Source organism: Mya arenaria, chromosome 14 (assembly GCF_026914265.1).
Source record: "Mya arenaria isolate MELC-2E11 chromosome 14, ASM2691426v1".
NCBI classification, from domain to species: Eukaryota; Metazoa; Mollusca; class Bivalvia; order Myida; family Myidae; genus Mya; species Mya arenaria.
Window position 1 is genome coordinate 35712912 of NC_069135.1, and position 16907 is coordinate 35729818.

Sequence of the window (16907 nt, forward strand, 5' to 3'; positions counted from 1 at the left end):
AATAACCCACTTTATAAAACCAAATAATGTAAGCTTGGAAGTTGATTTCGTCAGAAGCTTTCTTTATGATTTATAACGAATCCTAATGGTGGTCCCATTGGCTGAGGCATGCGCGTAACACTTTATATACCCTTCTAAAAAAAGTGTGTTAAATGCACATTTTATCTGCATTAAAAGCAACAGTATTTGCACCATATCTTTATGCGTATTTTTCTTACAGAGTGAATCAAAAACTGGAAATTGGCATTTATTCTGAACTAAAATTATTCTTATTTCGGACTAAAGCGCATTAATGCACTTAATCGCATTTTTTCAACCTTACAAGCACATTTTCTATGTTAAAAGAGCATTTATATGAGTAAAAAGATTATTTTTTCTGAATTTTAAGCACATTTTTTTTCTGAATCTTAAGCACATTTTTTTCTGAATTTTAAGCACATTTTTTCTGAATTTTATGCACATTTTGGTAAAAATCATACATTTTTGAGGAAGTATATTGTATGCAATATAATGGTCATTATTATGTGAAAGGTCATGAACATCATAAACACTGTAATTCAAACATTTGTCACAATGTAATTTAATTGGGGTGCAATTCCGTCATAAATCATACTTTGTATGGAGATTGTATATGTGTGGCCATTGTTTTTCGGCTGTTTTGTTCGTGTAATTATTTATTACTTTCAGCCCTTCATAGCACAAAATAAATAAATATCCAATTTTGTTGTGGACTAAAATTGTCGCACAGAAGATAATTATTCATTGTGCATCAAATACCAGTGGAACGCATTGTCAGATTGCAATATAAGGCACAATTACAATTATTTATTCATGAATTATGGATGATTCAAATTGTTATATTGGTCAGACATTCTTTGATACAAATTGTTAAGCTAAATTATCTTTACAATATAGAAGCATGTTTCCAAACTCACCTGAAACAAAACATAATTTTTAATTTTAAAAAAATAAAAAATAATTTCTTTTGTGCGTGTTAAACATACTACAGAAACTATTTACTGTCAAAGGTTACATGTAACTTACAAAGAAACAAATTCAACATTTTGGTACTTCTGATGCTTTATCAATCGATGAAGACTTCCGAAGAATTTCACAATAATTCCAAATATCTTGTGAAATAAAATGTGTTCTTCCGACCACAGAAAGTTCACACAGCCATTCTGTAACTGCACATTCCCTAAATTTCTCCAGCACTTCAGTAGAATAACCACATCCAAAAAGATCCACAGCAATGTATACAAGGAGTGAGGAAACTGGAATAACTGTACACAATATGGGAACAGATTTCTAAGCACACTACATAAAGTGTACACTTAAGTATCTTCAGATGCGAACACGTGGACTGCTGTTTCCTCTGAAGAAATGTCTTTCCTAAGCTTAAGGTCTGCAAGTGAGAGAAAATTCCATTATTGATGAAATAGTGGTCTTCTAGGATCCTACCCCTCTTTGTTTGGGATTTCTAGCGTCTGCTCTCAGAAGCATTATTGACGTATTGACTAACACTCATGACCATACAGGAAGGTAATACTGGCTAAGTTTAATGCTTGTGCCCCTCACAGGGAGGTAATACTGGCTTGATTCAATGCTTGTGACTCTACGGGCAGGTAATATTTGGCTTGTGACCATACAGGGGGGTAATACTGGCTTGATTCAAGGCTTGTGACTCTACAGGCAGGTAATACTTGGCTTGTGACCATACAGGGGGGTAACACTGGCTTGATACAATGCTTGTGCCCCTACAGGGAGGTAACACTGACTTGATTCAAGGCTTGTGACCATACAAAGAGGTAACACTGGCTTGATACAATGCTTGTGTCCATACAGGGAGGTAACACTGGCTTGATTCAAGGCTTGTGACCATACAGGGAGGTAACACTGGCTTGATTCAATGCTTGTGACCATACAGGGAGGTAACACTGGCTTGATTCAAAGCTTGTGACTCTACAGGCAGGTAATACTTGGCTTGTGACCATACAGGGAGGTAACACTGGCTTGATACAATGCTTGTGCCCCTACAGGGAGGTAACACTGGCTTGATTCAAGGCTTGTGACCATACAAAGAGGTAACACTGGCTTGATACAATGCTTGTGTCCATACAGGGAGGTAACACTGGCTTGATTCAAGGCTTGTGACCATACAAAGAGGTAATACTGGCTTGATACAAGGCTTGTGACCATACAAAGAGGTAACACTGGCTTGATACAATGCTTGTGACCATACAGGGAGGTAACACTGGCTTGATTCAAGGCTTGTGACCATACAGGGAGGTAACACTGGCTTGATTCAATGCTTGTGACCATACAGGGAGGTAACACTGGCTTGATTCAAGGCTTGTGACCATACAGGGAGGTATTACTGGCTTGATTCAATGCTTGTGAACATACAGGGAGGTAATACTGGCTTGATTCAAGGCTTGTGACCATACAGGGAGGTAATACTGGCTTGATTCAAGGCTTGTGACCATACAGGGAGGTAACACTGGCTTGATTCAAGGCTTGTGACCATACAGGGAGGTAACACTGGCTTGATTCAATGCTTGTGACCATACAGGGAGGTAATACTGGCTTGATTCAAGGCTTGTGACCATACAGGGAGGTAACACTGGCTTGATTCAATGCTTGTGTCCATACAGGGAGGTAACACTGGCTTGATTCAATGCTTGGGTCATAAATCATTCTTTACTAAATATGGAAAATATGATAATGTTATGGTTGAAATGATTTTTAAACCAATTGGACGGCACAATATTTTAAAAAATATTAGACTTTTAAATTCTTATTGATAGCTGGTTTATGTGCCATACTTATTTGATAAATCACTATATTGGCCATATATATATTAGCTATTCATAATGAATTCGAAATGAAACTTCTAATATAGTGTTGTAAACATGATGTAGGTATTTGGTATATTGCAATTCTTGCATATAGATAACACAATATTTTAATATGCAAAAATAGTTTTAAACAGACTAAATTCTATGAATGAATTACCAAAAAACGAGCGTTGCATAAAGGTGGCAATCCCCTTTCATACGTTAACATCTATTTAAGCTTAACAACGTATACGAAATAATCAAAATGATATTGTAAGTCTTGCTTGAAAGTCTTTTGTAATCAGTCATTCACTGTTTTTAATTAATATTCAACATCTTAACATGACAACACCACATCAAAGTTGCTGTCAAGCATGAAAGAGAAGCCATTGGAAAATTTTCTTGAAAAGAACAACAAACTATGACAACTCAATGTAAACGCAGTGAAGAAAATTTCAATTTCATAACCTTATTTCAAAGACAACTTTGTTCAGCTTAATAAACAAAGAATAAAACATGTCAACAATAGACTAATGCCAACTATCACAATATACATACGCCCTTATTATAGGGTAACAAGTTTGGTGATAAGTGGTTGTATGTTTAGCAACATTTAGAGAGCGGACACTGTTTACACATTTTTTGCCAAAGCAAGGGTATTAACTCTGGATTGACTTATGGTGGTGATTTTTCCAATTTCATTTTTATTTCAATGAAATAAATACATTCATTAAACTTTATGTAAACTATTTGGTATGTAACATATCCTGTGTTTAACATGTATGAAACATGTTCTGTTCAGTAGGTAACATATTCATAAATAACATGTTCTGTATGTCACATTTTCTGTATGTCACATTTTCTGTATGTCACATGTTATGTATGTCACATGTTCTGTATGTAACATGTTCTGTACGTAACATGTTCTGTATGTAACATGTTCTGTATGTAACCTGTTCATATTCAACATGTTCTGTATATAACCTGTTCATATTCAACATGTTCTGTATGTAACATGTTCTGTACGTAACATGTTCTGTATGTAACCTGTTCATATACAACATGTTCTGTATATATCATATTTATGTATAACATATTCTGTATGCAACATGTTCATATACAACATGTTCTGTGTGTAACATTTTCTGTGTGTAACATTTTCTGCATGTAACATTTTCTGTATGTAACATGTTCTGTATGTTACATGTTCTGTATGTAACATGTTCTGTATGTAACCTGTTCTGTATGTTACATGTTCTGTATATAACCTGTTCTGTATGTTACATGTTCTGTATGTAACATGTTCTGTATGTAACATGTTCTGTATGTTACATGTTCTGTATGTTACATGTTCTGTATGTAACATGTTCTGTATGTTACATGTTCTGTATGTTACATGTTCTGTATGTTACATGTTCTGTATGTTACATGTTCTGTATGTAACATGTTATGTATGTTACATGTTCTGTATGTAACATGTTCTGTATGTTACATGTTCTGTATATAACCTGTTCTGTATGTTACATGTTCTGTTTGTTACATGTTCTGTATGTTACATGTTCTGTACGTAACATGTTCTGTATATAACCTGTTCTGTATGTTACATGTTCTGTATGTAACATGTTCTGTATGTTACATGTTCTGTATGTTACATGTTCTGTATATAACCTGTTCTGTATGTTACATGTTCTGTATGTAACATGTTCTGTATGTTACATGTTCTGTATGTTACATGTTCTGTATATAACCTGTTCTGTATGTTACATGTTCTGTATATAACCTGTTCTGTATGTTACATGTTCTGTATGTAACATGTTCTGTATGTTACATGTTCTGTATGTTACATGTTCTGTATGTAACATGTTCTGTATGTAACATGTTCTGTATGTAACATGTTCTGTATGTAACATGTTCTGTATGTTACATGTTCTGTATGTTACATGTTCTGTACGTAACATGTTCTGTATATAACCTGTTCATATATAACATGTTCTGTATATATCATATTTATGTAAAACATATTCTGTATGCCACATGTTCATATTCAACATGTTCTGTATGTAACATGTTCTGTATGGCAACATGTTCATACATAAAAAAGCTCTGCAGTAACTTGCATGTTTCCCACATTTGTTGCATCTATCAGTTTAACTTCTCAAATGTTTAAGTATCAGTATATTTTCAGTGATTTTTCCAATTTCATTTTTATTTCAATGAAATAAATACATTCATTAAACTTTATGTAAACTATTTGGTATGTAACATATCCTGTGTTTAACATGTATGAAACATGTTCTGTTCAGTAGGTAACATATTCATAAATAACATGTTCTGTATGTCACATTTTCTGTATGTCACATTTTCTGTATGTCACATGTTATGTATGTCACATGTTCTGTATGTAACATGTTCTGTACGTAACATGTTCTGTATGTAACATGTTCTGTATGTAACCTGTTCATATTCAACATGTTCTGTATATAACCTGTTCATATTCAACATGTTCTGTATGTAACATGTTCTGTACGTAACATGTTCTGTATGTAACCTGTTCATATACAACATGTTCTGTATATATCATATTTATGTATAACATATTCTGTATGCAACATGTTCATATACAACATGTTCTGTGTGTAACATTTTCTGTGTGTAACATTTTCTGCATGTAACATTTTCTGTATGTAACATGTTCTGTATGTTACATGTTCTGTATGTAACATGTTCTGTATGTAACCTGTTCTGTATGTTACATGTTCTGTATATAACCTGTTCTGTATGTTACATGTTCTGTATGTAACATGTTCTGTATGTAACATGTTCTGTATATAACCTGTTCATATATAACATGTTCTGTATATATCATATTTATGTAAAACATATTCTGTATGCCACATGTTCATATTCAACATGTTCTGTATGTAACATGTTCTGTGAGGAACCTGTTCTGTATGTTACATGTTCTGTATGTTACATGTTCATACATAAAAAAGCTCTGCAGTAACTTGCATGTTTCCCACATTTGTTGCATCTATCAGTTTAACTTCTCAAATGTTTAAGTATCAGTATACATGGTCATTAAACTTTAATCACTTGGCTCATGCTGTGAAATTATGCACAGGTAAAGCATATAAATGTGTTTGATGAAGTAATTCTTGCTTCTTCTCAACAAGTTGATCAACAGATATACACTCAAGTATTCACAAATCCATATTACGATGAACATTAAAAACCACCATTATGCATATCCAATACAGAAAACTGCAAAAACAGCACTATCCGTTAGGTAAACGAGAAACACATACAGGCAGTGGCCGAATAAAACATCAACAGGTAAAATACATCGATAAACATGATGGCGACTCTTAATATATTAATTACGACGCTGTCTGTTGTATTTTGCCACATCAGCTAATTAGGCCTAAAATAAATGTTTGTTTCCAGTAAATAAAAAAATCACAACTGATAAAAACGTCAGATTTAGTGATCTCTAGCCCTGATAATGATACAGGAAACAGACACATTTATTTTTTAGGCCTTACAATGTACAGTACGTGTGTGTGATGAATGCTTAATTACCAACGTAATCACCACAATCACTTGTAGGTATATGAACAGCGTATGTAACCATGTAAGCTGTATCTCTTGCCTAGAAATAAAAAAAATATATGCATCTTCAAGAACATTTTTTTTCATCAAGACCTAACTTTTCTTGATATTATAAATGAAAAATGCACATAGAACGTATATTTACGATGCTAGTCAGATTGATTTATCGTGCCACAATGTATTAACATACTTGTTGTTACGATAGTAAAATCACACCAAGGTCGGTTGATCACCTGACATATGTCACGTACAAGCCATTTAATTAGCATATATTCTGACAATATTCCTAATTAGACAACAACCGACCATCTCATATGGCGATATTGATATTAAATCAAGTGATTTTTTTGTCCAATTTACTGCCTTCTAAAGGCTATATCCCTTTGCGTTAAAAATGTTCATTTTTTCCGAAATATTTCATGATATTTTCCCAATTAATTAATTACAGATTCTGTGAAAGAATAAAACAGCAATGAATTTCTTAAAAAATAAACAAAATCTTGATAAGACTAGTTCTTTTACAGCATAATGTATGCATAAAAAAGTAAAAACATGTATATTTGCTAATATATTTGCTATTTCAGCAAGACTGTTTTCTTCCCATAGTCGAAAAAAACATCCCATTTTGGAAGGAACAGATGGTGAAAATAATTCCCAAAAAAATCATCACTGGAATCATTGGAACCATTTTGATCACTAGTAGCTATATGATATATCACATTTTGTTTTAAATATCTGTTTATTAATATTGATGAATTCTTAACAACATTGTCTGTCTTTATTAGGGGCAGCTCCAGTATTTAGAGGGGGCCTAACTTAGCGGCGTAACCTTTTGACTTGCGCCCCCCCTTCTAATAAGTGGTTTAAAGCATTGGCAAGGGGGTTTGGAGGTACTGCCTAAAAAAATTATAACAATATCTAGTCCGAAATGGGACGTTTTGGGCATATTTTATTACTTTTTTTTTCCTATATTGAAATTAAACACTAAAAACTTCGATCCGGTAGATGTTATTTACTACCTGGTTTCTTTGGTCCAACATTTGCAGAGCACTTTTAGAGTCTGTGGAATTCTTTTGACTTTTATCATGAACCAACTATCAAAATTGTTGAAATCTTTATTCAAGCCTGCAGAGCCTGGGAACAATTACTGCAGCACCATGTACTCTTTATGCCCACAGATATATCTTTTATTTTAACAGATCTTTTACGCCAGGGCCAGGTGCAATTCATCATCAACAAACATTTTAATTAGTATAAAAAATCACTTGGATTATCTTGCAAATCGAATACATTTACTGTGGTATTTTCCATTCACTTGTTTTAAACGATGCACTTACCAGTTTGCACAAAATAATATATTGATTCATGCACATTTAGCAAATACGGCATTCTGTTTAGGTATAAGACACAGCCCAATATCTTTATAACTCATCAAATGTTATCATGGAAAAGGAAAGCAAAATGTTGTATAGATTTCTTAACAGATGCAGATAAAAAATATTTCAAAATCCATCCATTGAGGAAAATTATGGAGCAGACACATAGGCTAAATGACATTTGATCCCAAAATGTGCCCTTGACCTTAAAGGTATGAGGCTAGGACATATGCTCTGCTTGTTGAACTTGTGTGGTACATTTATATATCTGTGTCACTTGAGATATTCTGAACCCTCAATTAGTTGGAGAATTATTGTGCAGAGATGAAAAATAGCCCTTGACCGGTAAGTGTGGCCTTGACCTTAAAGGTATGAGGCTAGGACATATGCTCTGCTTGTTGAACTTGTGTGGTACATTTATATATCTGTGTCACTTGAGATATTCTGAACCCTCAATTAGTTGGAGAATTATTGTGCAGACATGAAAAATAGCCCTTGACCGGTAAGTGTGGCCTTGACCTTGAAGGCATGAGGCTAGGACTCTGCTTGTTGAACTTGTGTGGTACATTTATATATCTGTGCCATTGAGATATTCTGAACCCTCAATTAGTTGGAGAATTATTGTGCAGACATGAAAAATAGCCCTTGACCAGTAAGTGTGGCCTTGACCTTGAAGGCATGAGGCTAGGACATATGCTCTGGGAGTTGAGTGTGTGTGGTATATATCTGTGTCACTTGAGATATTCTGAAACCCTCAATTAGTTGGGGAATTATTGTGCAGAGATGAAAAAGGTACATGTGGCCTTGACATTGACAGTATCTTGACACATCTTCCAAATGTGGTTAACAAAAGTGTAGTTTAGTGTGGCCTTGACATTGAAGCTATCTTTACACATCAGCCAATGTTGTGAACAAAAGTGAAAGATATATCAAAATCAAATTAAGGAGTAATGGACTGGAAAACACAACCGAGATGGATAGTTGGATGAAATGACGGCAGGACGAACCAAGGTTCATCTTCAATAACGTCACGAGACTAAAACTCAAGATGGCATATTTTAGTTTTGTTGTAACTAGAAATGTGTCCATACGACACGGATGCCCCCACTTCGATTTTTTGTCACAGAAAATAAGCCATAATGATTATTCAGGATAATCTGCACATATAGGATAAGTTGAGTTGAGTTGGGTTTTACGGCATCGCAAGACTGTATAGGTTATATGGCGCCATTCAGGCAGGAAAAAACTTGTTGGATCCACATCTCATTTACATCGAGATGATATTTTTTAAGTATTGTTGGGAAATAAAGGGCCCTAACTCCTAAATGATTAAAGCGATTTCCATGGCTATCGAACTTGATCAAGATATTATGGTCACAATCATGTATGTAAAGTTTGGTGAGGATTGGACACATACTTTTCAAGAATTAGATTGGAAACATATATTTTTGAAGTATTTTTGGCAAAAAAGGGCCGTAACTCCTAAATGACTAAAGCGATTTCCATGACTATCGAACTTGATCAAGATATTATGGTCACAAACATGTGTTTAAAGTTTGGTGAGGATTGGACAAACAGTTTTCAAGAATTAGATCGGAAACAATCTTCGGGACGTATTTTTCAAGTCTTTTTTTGCAAATAAAGGGCCGTAACTCCTAAATGACAAAAGCGATTTCCATGGCTAAGGCACTTGATCAAGATATTATGGTCACAAACATGTGTTTAAAGTTTGGTGAGGATTGGACAAACGGTTTTCAAGAATTAGATCGGAAACAATCTTCGGGACGTACGTACGTACAGACAGACAGACGTACGTACGGACAAGGGCAACCCTATATGCCGCCACTTTGTGGGGGCATAAAAAGCTCTCACAGGAGAATATAAGTATCTATCATGTGTCTCCGGTACGGATCGAAAAATCTGACCCGAGGGCACGTGCGTAAGCCGGTAACGAGGCTTGCCAAGTTACCGGCCACGCAGCTTGCCCGAGGGTCGGAATTTTCGATCTGGACTGGAAACACATGATTGATATTTTTTCTTGCATATCTAAATTTATCAATTTGTGGAAAAAATGACGTTGAAAACGAACTTTTGTACAATTACACCAAAAAGCGTGTGCGGCGTTGTTTACTGACATCATAGAGCGCAGTAGTTTTGAAAAACTAAAAATAGCGTTTTTTACAATTATGTGTTTTCAATTTTAATTAAAAGTCTTGCAAACATAAATATTTGATTGCGCTTTATTGAAATGACATAATATATTTTTCATAAACCATACAATAAATGAAACAAGAGCCGTCGTAAGACAGTGCGCTCGACTTTGCCGCTTTGACTTAGAAGTGAATACAATAACAATGTAATATTACCAAGTTTGGTCTATTTATGTCAAACCTAACTAAAATTATTCAATACATAAGGTGACTTTAATGCTGCCCTCCCACCACCCGAAAAATGACGCAAGTCATTAAATAACTTGATTTCAAATTATGAAAATGTGGTAAAGAATATACAAATATGCCTTTCAAAAGAAATTAAAATAAAATTTAAAAAAAATAATAATAAAAAAAATTCAATGGCCAAATAGAATAGCCCTCCTTGTTTTCCTTTGGTAAAAAACTGGTTAAGAATGTAAAAATGTGCCTGTCAAAAGAAATTTAAAAAAAAAAATATTCAATGGACATAATTTGCATTTAGGGTTAAAATGGAGTTATGTTTCTTGTTGTAAGATGGTCGTAAATAATTTTGAATTTTATTAAGTGCATTAAATGAAAGGTATAGAAGTTTTTTTTATTAAAATCCCAACTTGCCCTTAACTTTTACTTGTCTAAAACTTTAACCTAAGTCAATCAGGGGCCATAACTTGTATTAAGGATATGGAGTTATGTAACCTCATTGGGTGATGGTCCTGAACAATTGTGTGAAGTATTAAGTCAATTGAATGAAGGGTATAGAAGTTATTAATAAATATCCCAACCTGCCCTAAAACTTTAACCTGAGTTTCATAGTCAATCAGGGGCCATAATCTGTGTAAAGAATAATATGGAGTTATCTAACCTCATTATGTGATGGCTCTGAACAACTGTGTGAAGTATTAAGTCAATTGAATGAATGGTATTGGAGTTTTAAGTGAAAATCCCAACCTACCCTAAAACTTTAACCTATGTCAATCAGGGGCCATAACTTGTATTAAGGATAATATGGAGTAATGTAACCTCATTGTGTGATGGTCCTGAACAACTGTGTGAAGTATTAAATCAATTGAACAAAGGGTAAAGAAGTTATTTATAAATATCCCAACCTGCCCTAAAACTTTAACCTGAGTTTCATAGTCATTCAGGGGCCATAGTCTGTGTAAAGAATAATATGGAGTTTTCTAACCTCATCACGTGATGACCCTGAACAACTGTGTGAAGTATTTACTCAATTGAATGAAAGGTATTGGAGTTTTAAGTGAAAATCCCAACTTGACCTAAAACTTTAACCTGCCCTAAAACTTTAACCTAAGACAATCAGGGGCCATAACTTGTATTAAGGATAATATGGAGTTATGTAACCTCATTGTGTGATGGTCCTGAACAACTGTGTGAAGTATTAAGTTAATTAAACAAAGGGTATAGAAGTTATTTATAAATATCCCAACCTGCCCTAAAACTTTAACCTGAGTTTCATAGTCAATCGGGGGGCCATAATCTGTGTAAAGAATAATAAGGAGTTATCTAACCTCATCATGTGATGGCCCTGAACAACTGTGTGAAGTATTAACTCAATTGAATGAAAGGTACTGGACTTATAAGTGAAAATCCCAACTTGCCCTAAAACTTTAACCGGACCCGACGCCGACGCTGGGGCGAGTAGTATAGCCCACCTATTCTTCGAATAGTCGAGCTAATAAAAAGTGGCACATTGTTGCGCATGACTCATCTTACATGGGGTATGTAAGATGGGTTTTTCCAGCACTGGTCACATGACCGGTAACACACATGCGGTATGCAAGAAATAATGGTAAAAGTTGCTGTTACAGTAACTATGATCTACAACCACGTACAAATCTTTTATAAAAAAGTCTTATTAAAAATATTCTTTTTTAAAGATTAAAATTCTTATTTCTCGACCCTGCAACTATATGCTTTGCAGACTTCACAATGAGCACACAAAAATTATCTAACCCCAAAAAGATAAATAAGTTGAAACCTAAAACATTGTTTGACATATTATACCAAGTCACAGGGTAAAGGCATTCAGATTTACGGTATAACTGAATTAAGGGCTGCAAAATGAAAGGGAAACAACTAATAGAATGAGTCTTTTTAGACATCAACAGTATACCATTATTCAACTGCACAGGATAACAATAAATACAATAAAAGGACAAATGATAATAAAACATGTTATGGTTACTATGGAGAAAGGTATCAGGGTGTTTGTAATTTAAAATTGTGACAATAAGACAGGGGAAGTTATTGATGTGTAAAGATTGTTCCTTTATAGGAAAATCACTTATTTCAAGCAACATCTTTTTACCAGTACAAAATGCCATTGACATAATTATCCGTATCTTTTCAATAATAAAAAGGTCGCCTTGGTGAGAAGCGAGTGTGCTAACAGGGCTTTTTCTGCCCATTTTGGGAAAAAGACCCTAGACATTTTAGGAATTTTTTTTTTTTTTTTTTTTTTTTTTTGATTGGGATTTTTTTCTGAAGATTGGGAAAAATATCTTATATTTTGCTTTGGGAATGGGTCCGATAGTCGGACCCGTGGGTACTATAGAAAAAGCCCTGTAACCACTGCCTTATCCAGACAACCAACAGGACAAGGTTCTTGGAATGCTTTACAACCATCCCAGATGATTTAAATCCCTCATACAGCTACATGTATATGGTAAGTGACCAAGCACTCCATAAGCACATTTCTGTTTTAATACCTTGGGTCACTTAAATGGCAACCAAGCAACTAAATGGGGACATAAAACAGACGTTCGGGAATCAATCACTTTACTAAATGACATATGATATTCCTATCATATTTTTGTATATCATATACTAGAACATCAATCATGGGCTATTTCATACAGAAATGGGTCTTTTTAATAACAAGGTAATAACATTTAGATTGATCCCATTATTTTTTTACCTAAAGTTTAAATGAAATTATAAAAGTAATGGTACAATTCAATCTTCGAACTGCATTTGCTGATGAAATTAAATCATTTGATATTTTATCATTGACACCATTTATTAGATTATTTAATTATCTGTATAAAATATATTCATATAAAAAGGTTTGGCCATTATTAATGTGAGTAATATCAGTCATCAAAATTCAACTTTTTCATGAACAAGCCAGAATTCATATACTTTTGCTTGGCAATACATTTTTTAACAAGCCCTGCTGTATAAAACCCTTGATTTGAGCAAGCCCAAAGGCATTTCACCAGAGCAGGGCTTGCAGGCTTGTGCAAGTTTCGACCACTGTAATATAATCTGAAGGTCATACGGGTATAGAATTTGCACTGTTCCAACATCCTTAGTAAGAGCATATACAAATTAGGAGTCTTAGGACTGCTCATCAAGAAGTTGGCTAATTCCTGGGATGTCTCATCTGGCCTCTAGGGTTCATATATACCAAATGTTGCTGATCAGATGTTATGAAAAGCATGAAACACAGGACATGGCATCAATATTGGTATAGAATTTGCACTGTTCCAACATCCTTAGTAAGAGCATATACAAATTAGGAGTCTTAGGACTGCTCATCATGAAGTTGGCTAATTCCTGGGATGTCTCATCTGGCCTCTAGGGTTCATATATACCAAATGTTGCTGATCAGATGTTATGAAAAGCATGACACACAGGACATGGCATCAATATTGGTATCAATAAAAATACCATATCGTTCCGCTGGTAACAGTATCAGATTGGTTCTTCCTGAACCATATCCAACCCCACTGTTTCATAGTCTTGTTTAAAATCTTAAAACCTTATGCATCTAAACACTAATTTGTTTTTTAATTGCAAAAAGAGCAGGTAGTCAAGGAGCTTAGACTATGTTGTCAGCTTGAAATATAAATTGTTATACACTTAATGTCATTATACATTCATTTGCATTCCAGACTCCAAAGTTGACAATGATTTTATTCAGAAAAAATAAGTGGCAAAATCAACTGGTGGTACTGGATGTTTCATCACTTTTAAGTTTGTCTACCTTATCTTATAGTACAAAATGGGTAGTTGTTTCATCAACCTATTTTTACAGTGTGTTAACCTTATCATTATAATAAGCAATAAATGCAACTACTATGTCCAATCATGTATTAGGTGAAAGCAAACACAAATTTAAAAAGAAAGTAGATTATTTTATTAGTTAGTTTACCTGGTGCAGGGTATTTTGACCAGATGAGTGTGTGAAGTTGTTAATTACTCAAAACATTAGTGTTTCTGCATATCATTATTTACCATATCTTAGTAACACATGACTTTGCATAAATTATCAATGTTAATAAATGAAGTTATCTTCAATGGTCTTTAAAACTATTTAATAAGTATATTGTATACATTACTTACACAAAAAAAAATATTATTTAAGTCAAAATACTTTTATTTACTTATGTGACATATATGATTGTGCACAACTTTTTCAGATCACATTCAAATTATAAAACTCATAGGACATAGTCAATAAATAATGAATGTGCATGAGTAAGTTTCGGAGTTGATATTTCTATGTAACATTGTTATATAGCAATAATTTTGTATCATGCGAGGCCAAAGACACAACAGATCCCTTCAGAGAAAACCCCAACCTTGAGGTGGTCTTATACAGGGTTTCCGCCAGGAATTTCGTAAGGCATGTCGGGAGGGGAGTGTGCGGGAGCGGTATCCTGTTGGAATTCTTATACAGAATGATTTCTTTTTTCATATAAACATAGTAAAAAATCAAGTTGACATGACATGTTTTGAATGGTATTATCTTTTCTTCGATCATGCTTCTCAATTACAATTTAATAATTGGTAAACCAAAGGACAATTAACAAACGGACTCGGGATCAATAAACAAAATAAAATGACACATAATTTATGTTACCGAAATCAATTAACACTTATTGTTTACTTTGCAATCATGGGTGATTATAGGGATGAAGGTCGCAATCACGACAGTGGCGTTTTTCACACATTCCCATTTTGATAAAGAATAGAAGGAGTCTGGTTAATAGCACTGTCGATCCTCACTGACATGCCTTCATGCTGTCGTCGATCCTGAATGGCTGATACAAATGCCTTAATAGTCCCGACACGCCTTCTGGCTGTCAGTCAACCGTTGCAATCGAAGCAAAACTGTGTATTGTCAAAACTGATCCGCTTGCTTTACTGGACGACCCGATAGACAGAACCGCCTACTTCTTCTTCTGTCAGCTTCAATAGTTAACGCAGTGACAATGTGCTCGAACAGCAGGTACGGCAGGGACATCACCAAGCCAAGGAACTCAACTTGTCCACTTTCTGGATGTATGTAGTCAGATTTTGCTGTATAACCATTTACAAGCCAATGTCTCATTAGCTTTACCACATTAACGCCTACACACATGCTGTCATGTGCAGTCAAAAGGGTAAGAGGTGAAGAAACAGCAGTCTTCCCGAAATGTGCCGAGACAGGCAAATATTTTTACAATTTCAGGAAGACTGAAAAAGCTAATAGGTGTGACGAAATATCTTGGTAATACACTATAAACAACTAGTGTCTCAAACTGGAGAGGCAACTAAACATCCATAATGCATAAAAACCGAGCAGATAGTATTTCTCACGAAAAAGGGCTGTTAGTCAAAGAAGCTTGGGCTATGTTGTCAACTTGAAATACAAATTGGTATATACTTAATGTCATCATATATTCCTTTCCATTCCAAACACAAGTCAACAATGAAAGTGTCGTGACAAAGCTATGTGGCAATAGAATTGTGTGTGGGTGGGGAAGGAATGCAAGGAAATTGGGAAGTATTTTGCAAGGAAACGCTTACCGTATGACATGTTTTCACTTAATTTCAGAGGTCCGCGGAGTATGTAGACTACAAACACAACAAGCATAAACCAAACAGCCCACAGATATGTCCAAGACCATTGAATCCAGCCCTTGATTTGGCCGCAAAATCTTGACAGGAAACCGGCCATTACGGCGGTGCGGAATAATTTGATATTGTAAAATTTGCTCACAAATGTAATAGCCGCGGGAACATAAAAATATGCAAAACAAGTAGTCACTTTTCATAGCGGTTATTTCCCTTTTTTGAATATTATGGCCAGTGATTATATCGTTACCATATAGATAATATTTATGTTACATATTCATGTAATACAACTATAAATGGTCATTGTTTTAATAATAACATAAGTGTTGTTTACACGTTAGCTTTGTCAGTCATACGGTAATATAACTTCAAATATAATAATAAAATACACGGGTCTATTAACCGTGTAGATCCGTTTAATTAATATATGAACTTAGTAAATTTGTCAATATGTAAACATGAAAATTCAAAAACCCGACCAGCAGTTATGAGTTGCAGTATCAGTGAGTCAACAATAAAACTGAACTCTCACAGAGTGACCGTTTTCTTTTTTGTCCTGAAATGAACCATTTTTGCGTAAATGTCTGGAAACCAGTGATATAAGACTGCTGACAAAAGATCAGATCGCAGTTTTCATACTTTCGTTCGAAAATTGATATTTTGTGGTTTTAAGCATAAATAAAAAAAAAAAATGCAGTTTCCCCAAATAGCTGATATCTTTTCTATTGCGAGTAATTTTATATGACAAAATTGAAGGCATTACTATCAAAACCAGCTGATTCACTGAAACGAAAATTAAAACAGATGTCAAAACTGCCATCTGTGAGAGTGCAGCTTTAAGCATCCGTTCTATTGTTAATTTATTTGTAACATCATCAATCAACTCCCTTTAAAAATAATGTGTCGAGGTGTGTTCGGGGGTATTTATCGCTTATGTGACTATTGTTTTCTATAAATCAAAATAGTCGCAGGTGGACATCGTAAGAATGTAAAGATCAGTGATAGACTGTTATTGGGAGGTGATAAAC

At 34.4% G+C, this 16907-nt stretch overlaps 1 protein-coding gene across 4 annotated transcripts in view; it reads right to left on the bottom strand.

Moving 5' to 3' along the window:
• The window catches only part of LOC128217287 (suppressor of tumorigenicity 7 protein homolog), a 56569-nt gene extending 40587 nt beyond the window's left edge, over positions 1–15982 (bottom strand). For 2 of the 4 annotated variants that reach the window (XM_052924327.1, XM_052924326.1), the window contains exon 1: positions 15832–15982. In XM_052924327.1, coding sequence (XP_052780287.1) covers positions 15832–15982 — 151 coding nt within the window. Of the gene's footprint in view, positions 1–1044; positions 1528–6142; positions 6184–15831 lie in introns of those variants that run through there. The other 2 variants (XM_052924329.1, XM_052924328.1) reach the window with 2 other exon arrangements.
• Positions 15983–16907: the final 925 nt, after the last annotated feature.